Source organism: Heterocephalus glaber, unplaced genomic scaffold (genome assembly GCF_053883595.1).
Source record: "Heterocephalus glaber isolate CG9 unplaced genomic scaffold, H.glaber_assembly_v1.0 deba00001444, whole genome shotgun sequence".
NCBI classification, from domain to species: domain Eukaryota; kingdom Metazoa; phylum Chordata; class Mammalia; order Rodentia; family Bathyergidae; genus Heterocephalus; species Heterocephalus glaber.
In genome coordinates, this window is record NW_028258297.1 from 29021584 (window position 1) to 29035166 (window position 13583).

The 13583-nt window shown below is 59.5% G+C and overlaps 1 protein-coding gene across 7 annotated transcripts; it reads right to left on the reverse strand.

Annotated features, from left to right (window-relative positions):
• Positions 1–140: 140 nt before the first annotated feature.
• Positions 141–13518, reverse strand: Atn1 (atrophin 1). 7 transcript variants are annotated; one of them, XM_087213513.1, is made up of 11 exons: positions 13022–13289; positions 9273–9356; positions 6750–6930; positions 6524–6661; positions 6287–6403; positions 3642–5626; positions 3109–3331; positions 2109–2799; positions 1183–1326; positions 744–924; positions 141–663 (listed from the first exon to the last, which is right to left on the reverse strand). In XM_087213513.1, the coding sequence occupies exons 3-11, from the start codon at positions 6774–6776 to the stop codon at positions 630–632; spliced, it is 3540 nt and encodes a 1179-aa protein (XP_087069639.1). In that variant the 5' UTR covers positions 6777–6930; positions 9273–9356; positions 13022–13289; the 3' UTR covers positions 141–629. The 7 variants fall into 7 exon arrangements, with proteins under 7 accessions (XP_087069639.1, XP_087069640.1, XP_021103676.1 ...); XM_087213514.1 differs by lacking the exon at positions 13022–13289 and adding an exon at positions 10309–12917; XM_021248017.2 differs by lacking the exon at positions 9273–9356 and having other exon boundaries at positions 3642–5623; positions 6287–6400; positions 13022–13518.
• Positions 13519–13583: the final 65 nt, after the last annotated feature.

Consider the following 13583-nt stretch of genomic DNA (forward strand, 5'->3'; position numbering starts at 1 on the left):
CTTCTCAGGCCTCTAGAATCTTTCGGGCCTGGGCGAGGGAAGGACCAGAGCCGCTGTCCAGCCCCACACCCACCCCGGTCAGGGCCCTGATGAGACCCCACCCCCGACCCGTGGCCCCCAAAGAACAAGTCGCAGCCATCTTTCTGGGGAGTCGTGAGGGTGTTTTTGTTTGGTTGGTTTTGATTGGGATGTTTTTTTAAAGAGCGTCATATAGATATTTATATATATAAATTATTAATGTGGGGCAGGGCAAGGGAATACATCGCAGAGGGGTTGCGCACACAGGGACGGGGCAGGGCAGGGCAGGGGTGGCACACGATGCTACGCAAAACAGCCACATCTAACAGATGAAATAATCACACCAACGGGGTCAGGGAGGGGTGGTGCCACTGAAGGTCGGGCATCTGGGAGGAGGGGAGCCAGGGACAAGAAAGGGACCTGGTCCAAGACAGCGGGGGTTCTCCCCGCCCCTCCACACCCAGGCCTCAGCCTGCTGTGTCCCGCCGGCCCTCCTCCCTGGCCCAGCAGCAGAGGCCCTGCGGCTGAGCAGCAGCCTCTCCTGGCTCCGGGCTCCAGGCAGGCAGGAGCGGTCTGTGTTCTGGGTGCAGGAGCCCTGGGAGTCACAGGCTCTACAGCGGCTTGTCACTTTCCTTCTTCAGGTGACTAGGGAGGGAAAGAAAAGGCAGAGAGGTCAGGCTGGGACCGGGCCTGGAAGGCTCAGGGCAGGCGGGAGTGGGCTGTACCTGTAGTAGTCCTCCTGGGCAGGCAGCGGCACGCTGTGCAGGGGGTGATGTGCATGCAGCCACTGCTGCTGCTCCAGTGCCAAGCGCTGCAGCTCGGCTGACTGCGCGTGCATGGCCTGCAGCTGGTGAGCGGCCGACATCGGAGCAGACAGGGAGGCTGGCAGGTCCCGGTAAGGGGCAGCTGCGAGGGGCAGGGGCTGGTGACTAGTGGATACTGAGCACCTGCCCTGGGGCAGGGCCAGCCGGCCGGCCACCCACATGGGACAGTGGGACTAAAAGGAAAGGCAGTCTCCTGCAAGCTGTCACGCCAGAGAGGAACTGAACCTGAGCCTCTCTGGGGAGGCCTCCTCCCGTTCCCATCCCAGCCCCTCGGCCCCTCCACCGCCCGAGGTCCCCCTGTCCCCTCCACTCAGCCTCCCTAGCCAACCTCCGTCCTTACCAAAGAGCTGGTGACGAAGAACTTCATTCTCGTGCAGAGGGTGAGGAAGAAGGGGGTTAGGGAGGGTCCCGGCCGGATAGGGGATTCGAGTAAGGTGAGAGCCTGAGGCCAGGGGGTCAATGAGAGGGTGCACCGAGGCAGAGGCTGCAGGGAAGAAGAGGACAGCGTCACCCGGAGGCAGGGATGGGAGTCTGAGGACAGGAAGAGCCAGACCATCAAACACAAGGGGACCCACAAGGGAAACAGGCAGAACAGAGGCCTAGACCTGGGCGATGGACAAAAGACACAGGGATGGACAGGGAGGAGGACCCAGGGAAGGCAGGGGAGGAGACCACAGCTGCTCCAGGGGTTGAGGAGAAGGCAAGAAAGGCAAGCTACTTTCAGGTGGAGGACAAAAGATGCACAGAAAATGAGAAAGAGAAGACAGATCAACAAGAAGACAGGAGGCACCTAGAATGAATGTGAGTGTAAGGCTAGGCCAGCCAAGAATAGGGTGATAATCCCAGCACTGTGGAAGCCTGAAGCAGGCCATCTCAACTTTGAGCCTAGCCCATTAAAAACGTTAAAAAGAGGGTTCAGGATTTAGCTCAGTGGTTCCGACGCCTGCCTTGCAAGCACAAGGTCCTGAGTTCGATCCCAGGTACCGAAAAAAGAAAAGAAATGTTAAAAAGGGCTAAGAATGTAGCTCCGTGTGAAGGTCCTGGGTTCAGTCTCCAATACAAGAAGGAAGAAAGGAAGGAAGGGAGGGAGGGAGGGACAGGCTAGAAGGGCTCCAGCCAGGCCCTCCATCGGGATGCTGGGCTATGGGGAGGGCTGTAGGGAAGGTCAGGGAGGCAAAGATCTGGGCTGCCAGCCGTCTCAGGAGAGGTTCCTGCCACACCAGGGGGGATGTTCTGGCCCGAGGAAACAGAAGGGGGGCCCCTCACCTGCATGGATGGCATCCTGCTGGTGCAGGTGGAGGTGCGAGTGGATGTGGGAGTGCTGGTGGTGATGCGGGGTCACATTGAGCATCTGTAGCCGGGCCAGCGGGTCATTCCCCAAGGCTGCTACCCTTTCTGCGTGCTGCCTCTCAGCTGCCAGCCGCTCGGCATAGGACATGTCAGGCCGCAAGGCTGGCCCAGCCGCCAGCGCTAGACGCTCTCGCTCCAGGGGCCCCAGGCTCGGGTGGAAAGGGAAAGGGTGCAGGCCCGGCGGGCCGGGCTGCAGGGCCAGGCCCCCGTGCCGGGGGAAGGGATCCAGGCCGGGCCCCGGAACCCCATGCAGGGGTTCCAGCTCACTAGGCTTCACCTCGAAGCCAGGTTTGAGACGGTCACGAAGGTCTCGTTCACGGGCTTCCCGCTCCCTCTCACGAGCAGCGGGGTCACTGCTGTACAGGGCCGGGTAACCCAGGAGCCCCGGGTCCACTGCCCCCAGGGGCACGTAGAAAGGGTGGTTGCGATTGCCTGGAGACATGACGTGAGGTCGGGCATATTCACTGAGAGTGCGCAGGGCTGGAGTGTCGGGACCCAGGTAGGGGGGCACTGTGGCCACAGCACTGCCAGGCTCAAACGGAGGGCGATGGGGCACTGGACCCAAAGATGTGCACTCCACTGGAGCACGACCCTCCTGCGCCAATTTCTGCCAGGTACAGAAGTGGAGTCAAAACTGCAGTTATAGGAACATTGCCTGTTCCTACCAGGAACTTTCCTGCTCCTTTTCCCTAGACATATTTGCCCCTCCTGCGACCCACAGCCATCGGCTGGCCCGGAGCAAGCCCCCCACGAGGGTTCCCTCCAGAATCCTCTCGTGTTCTCTCTTCCAGGCGCCAGTGGCTCCTCCTCTCCGACAGGTGGCGAAGTGACTTCCCCGCCCCCCACCCGGAGCCCCGCAGTGCCGCGCAAGGGAGGGAGGGGAAGAGGCGGGAGGCGCAGCTCGTGACGCACTCACCACGCTGCGTTCCAGCTCGCGCTCTTTCTCGCGCTCGCGCTCCTTCTCGCGCTCCCGCTCCCGCTCCCGCTCCTTTTCTTCGCGTGCGCGCTGCTCGGCCTCGCGCCGCACCTTCTCCACTAGGTCGGCCCGCTTCTTGGCCAGCTTGGAGCCCTCCAGCGGCACGAAGTACAAGTCGCTGCGCGCGCACGAATTGAAGCCGCGGTCCAGGTGTTTGTTGAACCTGCCGGGAGGCAGCGCGCCCTCAGCCCCCGAGCAGCCCCCGGCTTCGAGCTGCCACCCACCCGGGGCGCGCGGAGCGGTGCCGTGCCTGGTGCACTTCTAAAAACAGCACGAGCCGGGAGTGGTGGCGCACATATGTAATCCCTGCGCTGTGGGAGGCCGAGACAGGACAGCACATTCAAGCCCAGCCAGGGGGAGGTCTTCGCGAGACCCCGGCTCAGGAATAATAAAGGGCTGGGGACACAGCCCGCGGTGAGGGCCCTGGTCTCAAGTCGCCAGCACGGCCTCACCCCTCCCACACCCACGCTCACCTGGCCGACTGGCTGGCGTGGCTGGGCACGTCCACCACCTTGGGAGGGGGCGAGGGGCTGCGGGCCGGGGGCGCCGGGCTCTCAGGGGCCTCGTACTCCTCAGCCGGCTCCTGTTTGATCTGCGTGGCGCTCAGGGGGGGGCCCGAAGCAGGGGCAGCGGCTGGCGGCGGCAGGGATGACAGACTCGAGGGCCCCGGGGGCGGCAGAGGCCCTGGCCCCACGGTGGGCGAGCCGGGCTTGAAGGGCCCCGGGGCTGCAGGCGGGGAGGCACCCCGATAGCCCGGCGGGGTCCCCGTTCTGAAGGAGGGCGGCGAGCCCGGCTTGTACCCGGGCGGGGTGGCCGTCTTGTAGGTCCCCGGGGACGGGGACGGGGCTCTCTTGCCGTAGGGCGGGGGCCCAGGTGGGGAGGCCGTTTTGTAGCCTGCTGGCGAGGAAGCCACAGTGGCGATGACCGTGGAAAGGGTGGCCGAGGAAGTGGTGACCGGAGGCACCGAGGGGAAGGGGTAGGGCGCCGCCTGGGGACCCTGGGAAGGGGAGGGGTGCGAGCAAGGGTAAGACCCTTGAGAGGAAGAGGAGGAGTTGGAAGAGGAGGAGACTGGGGGGCCGCTGGGGCCTGCCTGGCTGTAGGACACCTGGCCGTGGGATGGGGGCAGGTGTGCTGGCCCCGGGGGATAGGGCCTCAGCGACCCCAGGGAGGGCGACATGGTGTAGGGGTGTGCGTGGTGGGAGCCACTGCTCTCCAGAGGGTGGGGGTACGCTCCCGGGGGCGGGGGCCCAGAGCCTCCATGATGTTGCGGCGGCGGCTGCTGGGGAGGCGGCGGCTGCGGCTGGTGGTGGTGGTGATGTGCTGGGGTTGGGGGAGCCCCAGTGGACTGGGCCCCAGCAGGAGGGAAGGGGCCCGGGTGGGCACTGCTGTTGGCCAAGAGGCGGCCGTAGGGAGGGGGTGGGGGCGGACCCTGGCTCCACACGGCCTGGGAGGGGAGAGAAGGCTGAGTGTATTTGGGAGGCTGATTGGAGACCGAGAGGCTGGTGGGGGGAGGGAAGGAGTGCGGGTAGCTGGGCAGGGCCTGGGAAGCTGGGTACTGGGAGGCGGAGGAAGAGGAGGAAGAGCTGGAGGAGGCCGCTGCGGAGATGCTGCTAGAGGCCGAATAGGGGTACCGCATCGGGGGCGCTGGGGCAGAGGAGGAAGAAGCAGGGGGCAGGGGGTGGGGCGAAGGGGCCAGAGCCGGGCCCTTCTCTGTGCCCGGAGGAAGTCCGCCCATGGCATGGGGAGAGGGCAGGTGCCCAGGGACTGGCTGGGCAGCCAGGCCAGGAGGAGAGACTGAGGCATTGTTGAGGGGTCTCAGGGCAGGTGGGGGAGGCAGGTTTGGAGTCACATGGGGGAAAGTGGCTGGTGGAGGCGCCGAGGCTAGGTTCCCACCACCCCCGGGGGTGTTAGGTGGCTTTGTTGGGGGAGCACCACTGGCCCCAGAGCTTGATATGGAAATGGGGGTAGTGGGTGGGGGGTGCTGCTTGCCCCCACTAGGGGCCCCCCCTGAAGAGGCACCCCCTCCCCCTTTAGGGCCCAGTGGAGGTCCAGACAAAACTCCTCCACCTGCCCCCCCAGGGTAGAGCTGGGGGTGAGGGGGAGGGGCCCCAGGAGCCTGGAACATTCGGGGTGTGGGGGGCTCCAAGGGAGCGTGATAGCCGGTGGGCGTCACAGAGGGGTGGGGCTCAAAGCCAGGCTCTGGCTGTCTGGGCGCGCTGTCTGGCGGCGGAGGGGAGGGAGGAAAAAGTGGGGGCGGGTGGTAGGGCCGGGCTGGGCCCTGGGACAGGCCGGAAGAGGAATCCGAGTCATTCTCCACGCTCCCGGGGCTGTAGATGCTGGGGCTGGTGCTGCGGTTGTCCTGGTCTATGTCCCTCGGGTCACTGCTGCCGTCGTCGTTCAGGCTCCGCCCATCCAGACTGTCCAAGTCCGAGGGGGACTGTGGCCGAGGGAGCTCCTGCTGCAGAGGGGAGGGCCGTGTTCTCGTTCCCTTTCCTTCAAGACCAAGACCGGCCCCTCCACAGCCTCCCGCAGCTCCTGCTCAAGCCGCCTCCCGCCTCTGGGGTCCCCCAGCTTGTCACCCTCCTTGTCAATCCTGTGTCCATCTCAAGCGCCTTCTCCCTCTCCACAGCTCCAAATCCTTCTTCCTTGTACCTACCGTTCTCACATCTCACTGGCCCATTTAACCATTCTCCAAACCCTTGGTTCTAAAAAAAGAACCACAAACACTTCTGAATTCTCCTTATGAGGTTTTGTTCCGTTAGTTTTTTGAGGCAGGGTCTCACTATGTAGCCCAAGCTGGCTTCAAGCACGTGGCAATCCTCCTGCCTCAGCCTCCTGAGTGCTGGGTTGACAGGTGTGTGCCATCACGCCTGGCTCCTTATGGTTTGTTCCTTCCACAACTAAGATTTCCCAGCCTCTGATCCTCCAACTCTCCTGCCTGGTCACTTAGGGTCTGATCAAAGCCCTGGAGATGTCTGACATTATGGACATTTAATGAGCAGTAAGATACAACTCTTCTCCATATCCCAGCGAAGACCAAAGTAGGAACACTGAGTGGCAGGAAGTTTGGGGAAAAAATGATCAGAACATGGGTCAGGATGGCGGCAGGATCTCCCACCTCAGTTTTGGTCTTTTTTGGTGCACTGGTCTCCTCGCTCTCACTCTCTGAGATCTCTTCGCTCCTGCCTTGCTTGCTGACCTTGGGGGCGGAAGCTTCCTCCACGCGGGCCTTCTGCTGGGGAGAGAGTCCGGTCAGTCATTTCCCTCCGAGCCCCGCGTTACCCAGTGCGCCTCGCGCCGCATGGGGGCGCCCTGCACCGGCATCCCCGAGGACCCGGGCACCTGGGTGGAATACCTTGGCCGTCTGCCTGGACTTCTCGGCTTTGCCATCGCTACTGGACGTGCTAACCCCTCCAGGGGAGGCCCGGCCCCTCGATCTCAGCTCCTCCCGGGGCCCGGGGGCCTCTTTCTTCCGTCCACTCCTCATTGACATCTGACAGGCAGGAAGAGGCAGGCAATGTCTGCAGCCCCTTCCTCCACCCGCCTCCCTTCATCTTTCCTGTCTCTTCGTTCCCACTCACCGAGTCTTTATTCTGTCGAGTCTTCATTCTTTAGGCTGTGAAGACCCCATTCTCCTCTGCCTGGGCAGCTGAATACAGAAACCTCTGTGCCCCGCCCGAAGGTCCCCAGCTGTGACCAGAAGCTGGGCAGCAGGCGCGTTACTGCAGCTCTGGAATTCGCAGGGTGCACTTCCCGGGAAACCTGTTGGGAAAGGACCACCGGGCTCCACCTGGAACCTGCAGGGGGCACTGCTGTGCTTGCCAGGGGCCCGGCGGGCCAGGGAGTCTACTCAGGACACATCTATCTCATCTCTGGGGAAGGCGGAGAGTTCAGTGTGGGAGCTGGGACTCAGGAAATCCCAGGACTCTCACCCTTCCCAATCCCCACAGGACGTGTGCTTGCGCGCGGCACAAAGAAAAGAGGCTGAAGTCTTCATGCACTGAGTCCCCTTTGTGTCAGGCCCTTTACAGGCGAGGTTTCATGGAATATTTACAGCCAGCCCCGAAAGGTGGGCGTCACTGTTCTCGTTAGGCGGGGGAGGGGCTGAGCCTCAGCGACGACTGCAGCCTCCCACGGCAAGGCACCGTGACACAGCCGGGACCAGCCCCTCTCGGCTTCAAAGCTTCGCTCTGCTTCTGTACTTTGCCATGCTCCCCTCAGAAGTTGGTGAGGAGAATTCTCAGAAGGCCCAGATCACTCAGAGATGTGACTCTCTTCCCATCAGAGTGGTGGAAAATGCCCCATTGTACGACACCCAGCACAGCACCCCAATTGCCAGACCACATCTGGACACCGTCGAGGTGCAGAACTGCGTTTCCGAGCCCGTGGAGAGTCACCCCGGGTACAGCTGCCCTCCCATCAAGGTTCCCCAGCCACAGACTGAACCAGCCACAGATTGCCATGCTCAAGGCAAATAATTCCAGGAAGTTCCAGAAAATGAAGCTTGACCATGGCACACTGCACCCTCTCAGGCTGCAGGAATGAAGTGACATTGGCCTCCCTCTTGCAGTCCTGGCCACTTCCCACCTCACTCTCCTGCGAACACCAGGCTGTTAGGCCCAGAAGGCTCTTCATCAGTGTCCCCTCAACAACAGCCCAACAGTTATGACAGAGCCTGTACCCTGCCTCAGGTGTTGCGACAAAGTGTATGATGACACCGAACCATTCTACACAGGGGTCTGGAGCATCTGCTGACTTTGGGTCTGTGATGAAGGGGGTTCCTCGAATAGCAACCCCAGATACCCAGGGATGACGATGTGCATTCCCAAAGGCCAGGAGGAAGTCAGGGTTTTCAAGTCACCAAAGGCTCAAAATATTAAGCACAAAAGCCGGGGATTTAGCTTAGTGGTTCCTCCGCCTGCCTCGCAAGCACAAGGTCCCGAGTTCGATCTCCAGTACCAAAAAAAAAAAAAAAAAATTAAGCACGAAAGATTAAAAATTCATGTCCGTGAGCATACAAGACAGATTTTTAATTTTCTATCTGGTACCAGGAATTGAACTCAGGACTTTGCATTTGCAAGGCAGTCGCAGTGCCATCGAGCTAAATCTCCAGCCCTACAGGTTTATAATTTTTGTTTTCAGATCAACAATTTTTAAGCCTACCCTCCCACTTGGCAGAGTGCGTGTATCCATCTCTATCCATTCATACACAGGACCAGGGGATGGACACACCTCAAATCCCAGCACTCTGGAGGCTGAGGCAGAAATAAAGTTTGCTGCAGCCTGACACCTTAGTGACTCAGAGAGACCCTGTCTTAAAATTTAAATGGGGGTGCCCTGGGGGTGGAGCTCAGTGGGAAATCCCTGGGTTCAACCCCTAGTACTGCAAAAATAAATCAATAGGCAAGTGTCATCATATGTCCCCATAGTCAGCCGTTTTCATTTGCGCCTTTGTGTGTCTCTCACTAAGGGTCAAGTCTCTGCATACTACTATGAGATCTTTGGAGAGCAAAAAATGCCGTTTTCCTACTGCTTTCCTTTCTAGCTCCTCCACTAAGGTTGGGTTGTCATTGATCTTTCAATTCAGTAATGTCAGAAAATCTTTTTGGGGCTGGGGATTTAGTTCAGTGGTGCAGCCGCCTACCTTGAAAGCACAAGGTCCTGAGTTTGATCCCCAGTACCAAAAGATCTTTTTTACACCAGATGTGGTGGCCCACACCTGTGATCCCAGCACTTGGGAGACTGAGGCAGGAGGATCACCATGAGTTTGAGGCCCGCCTGGGCTACATAGTGAGTTCAAGGCCAGCCTAAACTACTAATCAAGACCCTGTCTCAAAAAAACAAAACTTTCTTCTGGAACTAAGTGGTGCAAGCCTTGGAGGGACCCACAAAGCTTGCTACCCTTGTTCTGTCTTTGGAGCCCTGCTAGGGAAGGTTATTTCCACATTCTATAGCATATTTTCCCCAAGGAATGCAGAGTAATTACTTCTCACTCACCCCCACTGAACTGTAATGAGTCAGGCAGTGAGGAGTCTAACCTTTCCAGGCAACTTGCTAATAATTAATGTAAGAGTCACAACACAGTTAGCAGTGATGGCACACACCTGTGATCCCAGAACTCTGGGAGGCTGAAGCAGGAGGATCACAGGTTCAAACTCAACCTGGGCAGCTGGCTGACTTAGTGAGACCTGGTTTTAAAATAAGAAAGGGCTGGGGATTAAGCTCAGTGCAAAGGCCCTAGGTTCAACCCTTAGTACTAGGGGGAAAGTTACAAATAGCTGGGACAGAGCTCCAGGTCCAGTGCTGTGCAGCCAGGTGCGGTGGTTGCACACCTATAATCCTAGCACTTGGGAGGCTGAGGGAGGAGGATGACAATACCTTATCTCAAAAAAACCCCAAAAAATAAAGGTACAAAGTAAAGGTACTATGAACAGCAACAACAAAATCCAAAGAACAAGACCTGAAAGCTGAGGGTCGGGGGTGTGGCTCAGTCGTGCCGCACCTGCCTGGCAAGTGCAAGGTCCCAAGTTCAAGCCCTGGTACCAGCAAAAAAAAAAAAAAAAAAAAAAAAAAAGTGAAAACTATGTTTAAAAAGCACAACAGATGACTGTGACTGGTTCTCTTTGGTGGCTCTCCTAAAGCAGGATGCCCACCGCCCCACCCCATCACAGAACCTGATCACCAAGTCAGTTAAGAGCTCAGAGACCCAAAAGGCCAGAGAGATACAGCAAGGTACCAGGACAGAGCAAGGATGTATGTTCACTTTGTTAATTGGCTGAAATCTGTGATGTGCAATTCGTATATGTGAAGGAGAAAAGCAGTCACCCAAGGGCGAGATGCCGGGGTAGGGCCAGCAGGGGAGGCATGCAAGGCCTGGGTCCTGGCCCAGCACCAGCCAGCTGGGGTGGAATGGAGAGGCACCCACTGTGCGCCTCACTGCAAAGGAAAACGACTCAGAGCAGGCTGGGGAGGCAGCATAGGAAGAAACAGGAAAACAGCCAGGAAGTACCAGAAGAGAACTGAAGGGGAACTGTGGGAAGCACACAGGATGGATTTCAGGATCCTGGGCCCAGCCCCTCATTCCATACCTCCCAGGGAACCAACCAGTCCAGGTGGCTCTGAGACCCAGTGAGCTCAGACCTGCAGATGATGGAGTCCCAGCCTAGGCCTTCTTGGCCTCGGCCTCGAGGTCATCTCTCCTGTAATCTCTTCATCTCATGGTAGGGAGGCTCAAAGCAAGAAAGCGACTTGCCCAAGGTCACAGGGAGTTAGAGGCACAGCCAGCCCCAACCCCAGGCTCCTGGCTGCGGCTCCAGGCAGAGTACGGCACTGCCGGAGGCTGTTTCTGCCAGAGGCTGTTTCCCAGCCTCCTCTCCTGAGCCACCCTCACCTGGGACAGGTATGGAGAGCCCAGTCCAGCCCACAAGGTCTGAAAAGTAGGTCAAAGGTTAGCTGAGGGAAGGGATCACCCTGGGGACAGACTGGAAAGGAGGAGACAAATTCAAAGAATTCAATGCGGGCCTGGTGGCCCAAGTCTGTAATCCAAGCACTCAAGAGGCTGAAGCAGGAGGATTGCCTTGAATTTGAGGTCAGCCCGAGGTCAGCACGAACTATACAGCTAGATGCTGTTTCAAAAAACCAAAGAGGGCTGGGGATTTAGCTCAGTGATTCCGGCGCCTGTCTCGAAAGCACCAGGTCCCAAGTTCGATCCCCAGTACCAAAAAAACCAAAACACAAAATCAAAAAATCAAAGAATTCGAGGTTAAGAAAATGGAAGAACAGGGCCAGGGATTTAGCTCAGTGGTCCCATGCCTGTCTCACAAGTACAAGAGTTCAATCTCTGGTACCAACAAAAGAAAATGAAAAAAACAGTTCAAAGAAGGCCAGGGATTTAGCTCAATGGTTCTGCTGCCTGCCACAAAAGCGCAAGGACCTGAGTCCAATCCCTGATACCAAAAAACAAAACAAAACAAATTTTTTTAAAAAGGTATAACTGGGGCCGGGGATTTAGCTCAGTGGTTCCACCGCCTGCCTTGAAAGCTAAGGACCCAAGTTCGATCCCCAGTACCAAAACTAAATAAATAAAGTATAACTTGGGGCCAGGTATTTAGCTCAGTGGTTCCACCGCCTGCCTCAAAAGCCCAAGGATTGGAGTTCGATCCCCGGTACCAAAGAAACAAACAAACAAACAAAAAAACAGTTCAAAGAAGCAAAAATACTACTGTGTATGAAACACAGTAAGGGAGGCAGAGTCCGGAATATACTGGTCAAAAATGATATAACTCGGGCCGGGGATATAGCTCAGTGGTGCCGCCGCCTGCCTCACAAGTGCAAGGTCCTTGGGCTGGGGATTTAGCTCAGTGGTTCTGGCACCTGCCTTGCAAGCGCAAGGTCCCAAGTTCGATCCCCGGTACCAAAAAAAAAAAAAAAAAAAAAAAAGAACACACAAGTGCAAGGTCCTGAGTTTGATCCCCAGTACCAAAAAAAAAAAAGATACAGCTTGGTTTTTGTTGTCTTCCAAGTCCTGGGGATTCAACGCAGGGCCTAGCCCATACTGGGTAATGAGATACACACACACACACACACACACCCCCACCCCAATACGGTACAACCTGAAGAACATTTTCATTCTCCCACCATGCTAGGTGCAGGGGTCTGAAGAGACACAAATGACCTGCAGGTGACATGTCTACCTGGTCCAACAGTCCTCTGGTTAGACAGGGATGCATCCCGTGGGGAAAACCCTGACCACTGTTACCCACAGCCCCCCAGATCCCAGCCAGAATCCCTAGGGCTCATCCCAAGCCCAGGTCCAGTCCCAAACCTCCACCTACTGGACATCCCCTAATTACTGCCATGGCAACAAAAAGGCAAAAAAAATGCCCCACAAGGGAGCAGCCCAGGGGTCCAGCACCCCAGCTGCTGAAGCAGCTCTTCCTCCTAGAGCAGCGCCCCAGAGACTGGACCCCAGGGACCTACCCCAGCCACAAAGGGAGACCTCTGAAGACAGCGCAGCTGAGGGGCAGCAGGCACTCGGAGGTTTCAGGGTGGAGGTCACAACTTGTTCGGAATGCCTAGGGTTGCCCAATTCTCTCCTCTTTCATCCTCCCAGAAACCCTTTCTTCCTAACGCCTTCAGCGTCCCTGTCCTCCTCATTAGTTTTAGAAGGATCCACACTACTGAGCCCCAAGACCCTCTCTCAAGAAGTAACTATGTCTGTGATTGGCAAAACGGGTCAAGAGGTGACCTGTAATAGGGAAAGGAAAACTGAGTCACAAAAGACAGGGCCTTCCCACTTCCACCCAGAAAACCTGGGGCTCTGCTTCTCCAAGGTGGGCCTCTCCCGGATCCTCTCCGATCCTCTGGTCCCCGGCTCCAACCCCATTTCTCGGAAGCAGCTAGAATCCCTCTCTGTCCACCTACCACACCCCTTTCCCGGTCCCCACTTCCTTTCCGTCGCTAAAGCCCGCAGCCCGGGCTCTGGTTTGTGGGTCTTCGCGCCCCACCTCGCTGCACCTCTCCAAACCCTACTGCTTCGCCGCGAACCCCCCTTCCAGCACCCGGTTTCCCCCCAGCCCTCCACCTCGACGTCCTCCTCCACGGTCCCCGAGCGCGGCCACCCTCGGCCCCGTCAGCCTTACTCCGGGGACCCCTCCTCCCCCAAGCCTCCGGGCCTGGGGCGCCCCATGCGCGCGCCCCAGCCAGGCCAGGCAGGGCCCGCAGTGGGGAAGCGATCGGGAAATAACAAATGGAGGCGGCGGCGGCGGGAGGGGACCGGAGGGTGGGGGTGGGGAGCCGCAGGCCGGGCCGGGCCGCCGAACCCCGCGGGCGGGCCAGGGGCCGCGGACCTTACCTGGGCGGCTCGGGACGCTGGCCGGCTCGGCGCGGGATCCGGGCCCAGCGCCTCCGGGGGGCGGCGGCGGCTGCTCCCCGCCCCCCTCTTCGCTTCCTGGCTTCAGTCGCCGCCGCAACCGCGGCGGCGGCGGCCCCGATCCCCTCGGAGGGCGGCCCCCATGCCCCAGTCCCTGCCCGGCCCGATCGCCCGCGGCCCGGAGCCTCCGGATCCGCGCTCCCGCACCCGCGCCCGCGCCGCCGGCCCCGCGGTCCCCGGCCCGGGGCCTCGCCCGGCCCCCGCCCCGCCCGCCGCTCGCCCCTCCCCCTCCGCGGCCGCGGCGCCCCCGACGCGGGTCCCGGCCGAGGCCCCGGCGGCGCCGGGTGCGGGCGAGCTGGGCGGCGCGGCCGGCGACTAGCGCAGGAGAGCGGCCGGCGGAGGGAGGGAGGGAGGCGGGAGCGCGGGAGAGGGGGAGGGGAACGGAGAGGCCGCGGGAAGGAGCGAGCGCGGAGGACGAGCCGGGCCGGGAGCGAGCGCGGCGCCGGCGGGGCGGGGCGAGGGGGCGGGGCGGGAGGAGGGGCAG

Coding starts and splice junctions, on each gene's coding strand:
- Atn1 (XM_004869466.4), bottom strand. CDS start 6,776: ATGAAGACTCGACAGAATAAAGACTCG. Junction 2,800..3,108: donor GCGAGCTGGAACGCAGCGTG/GTGAGTGCGTCA, acceptor TGTACCTGGCAG/AAATTGGCGCAGGAGGGTCG. Junction 925..1,182: donor TCTTCGTCACCAGCTCTTTG/GTAAGGACGGAG, acceptor TGCCCCTCGCAG/CTGCCCCTTACCGGGACCTG.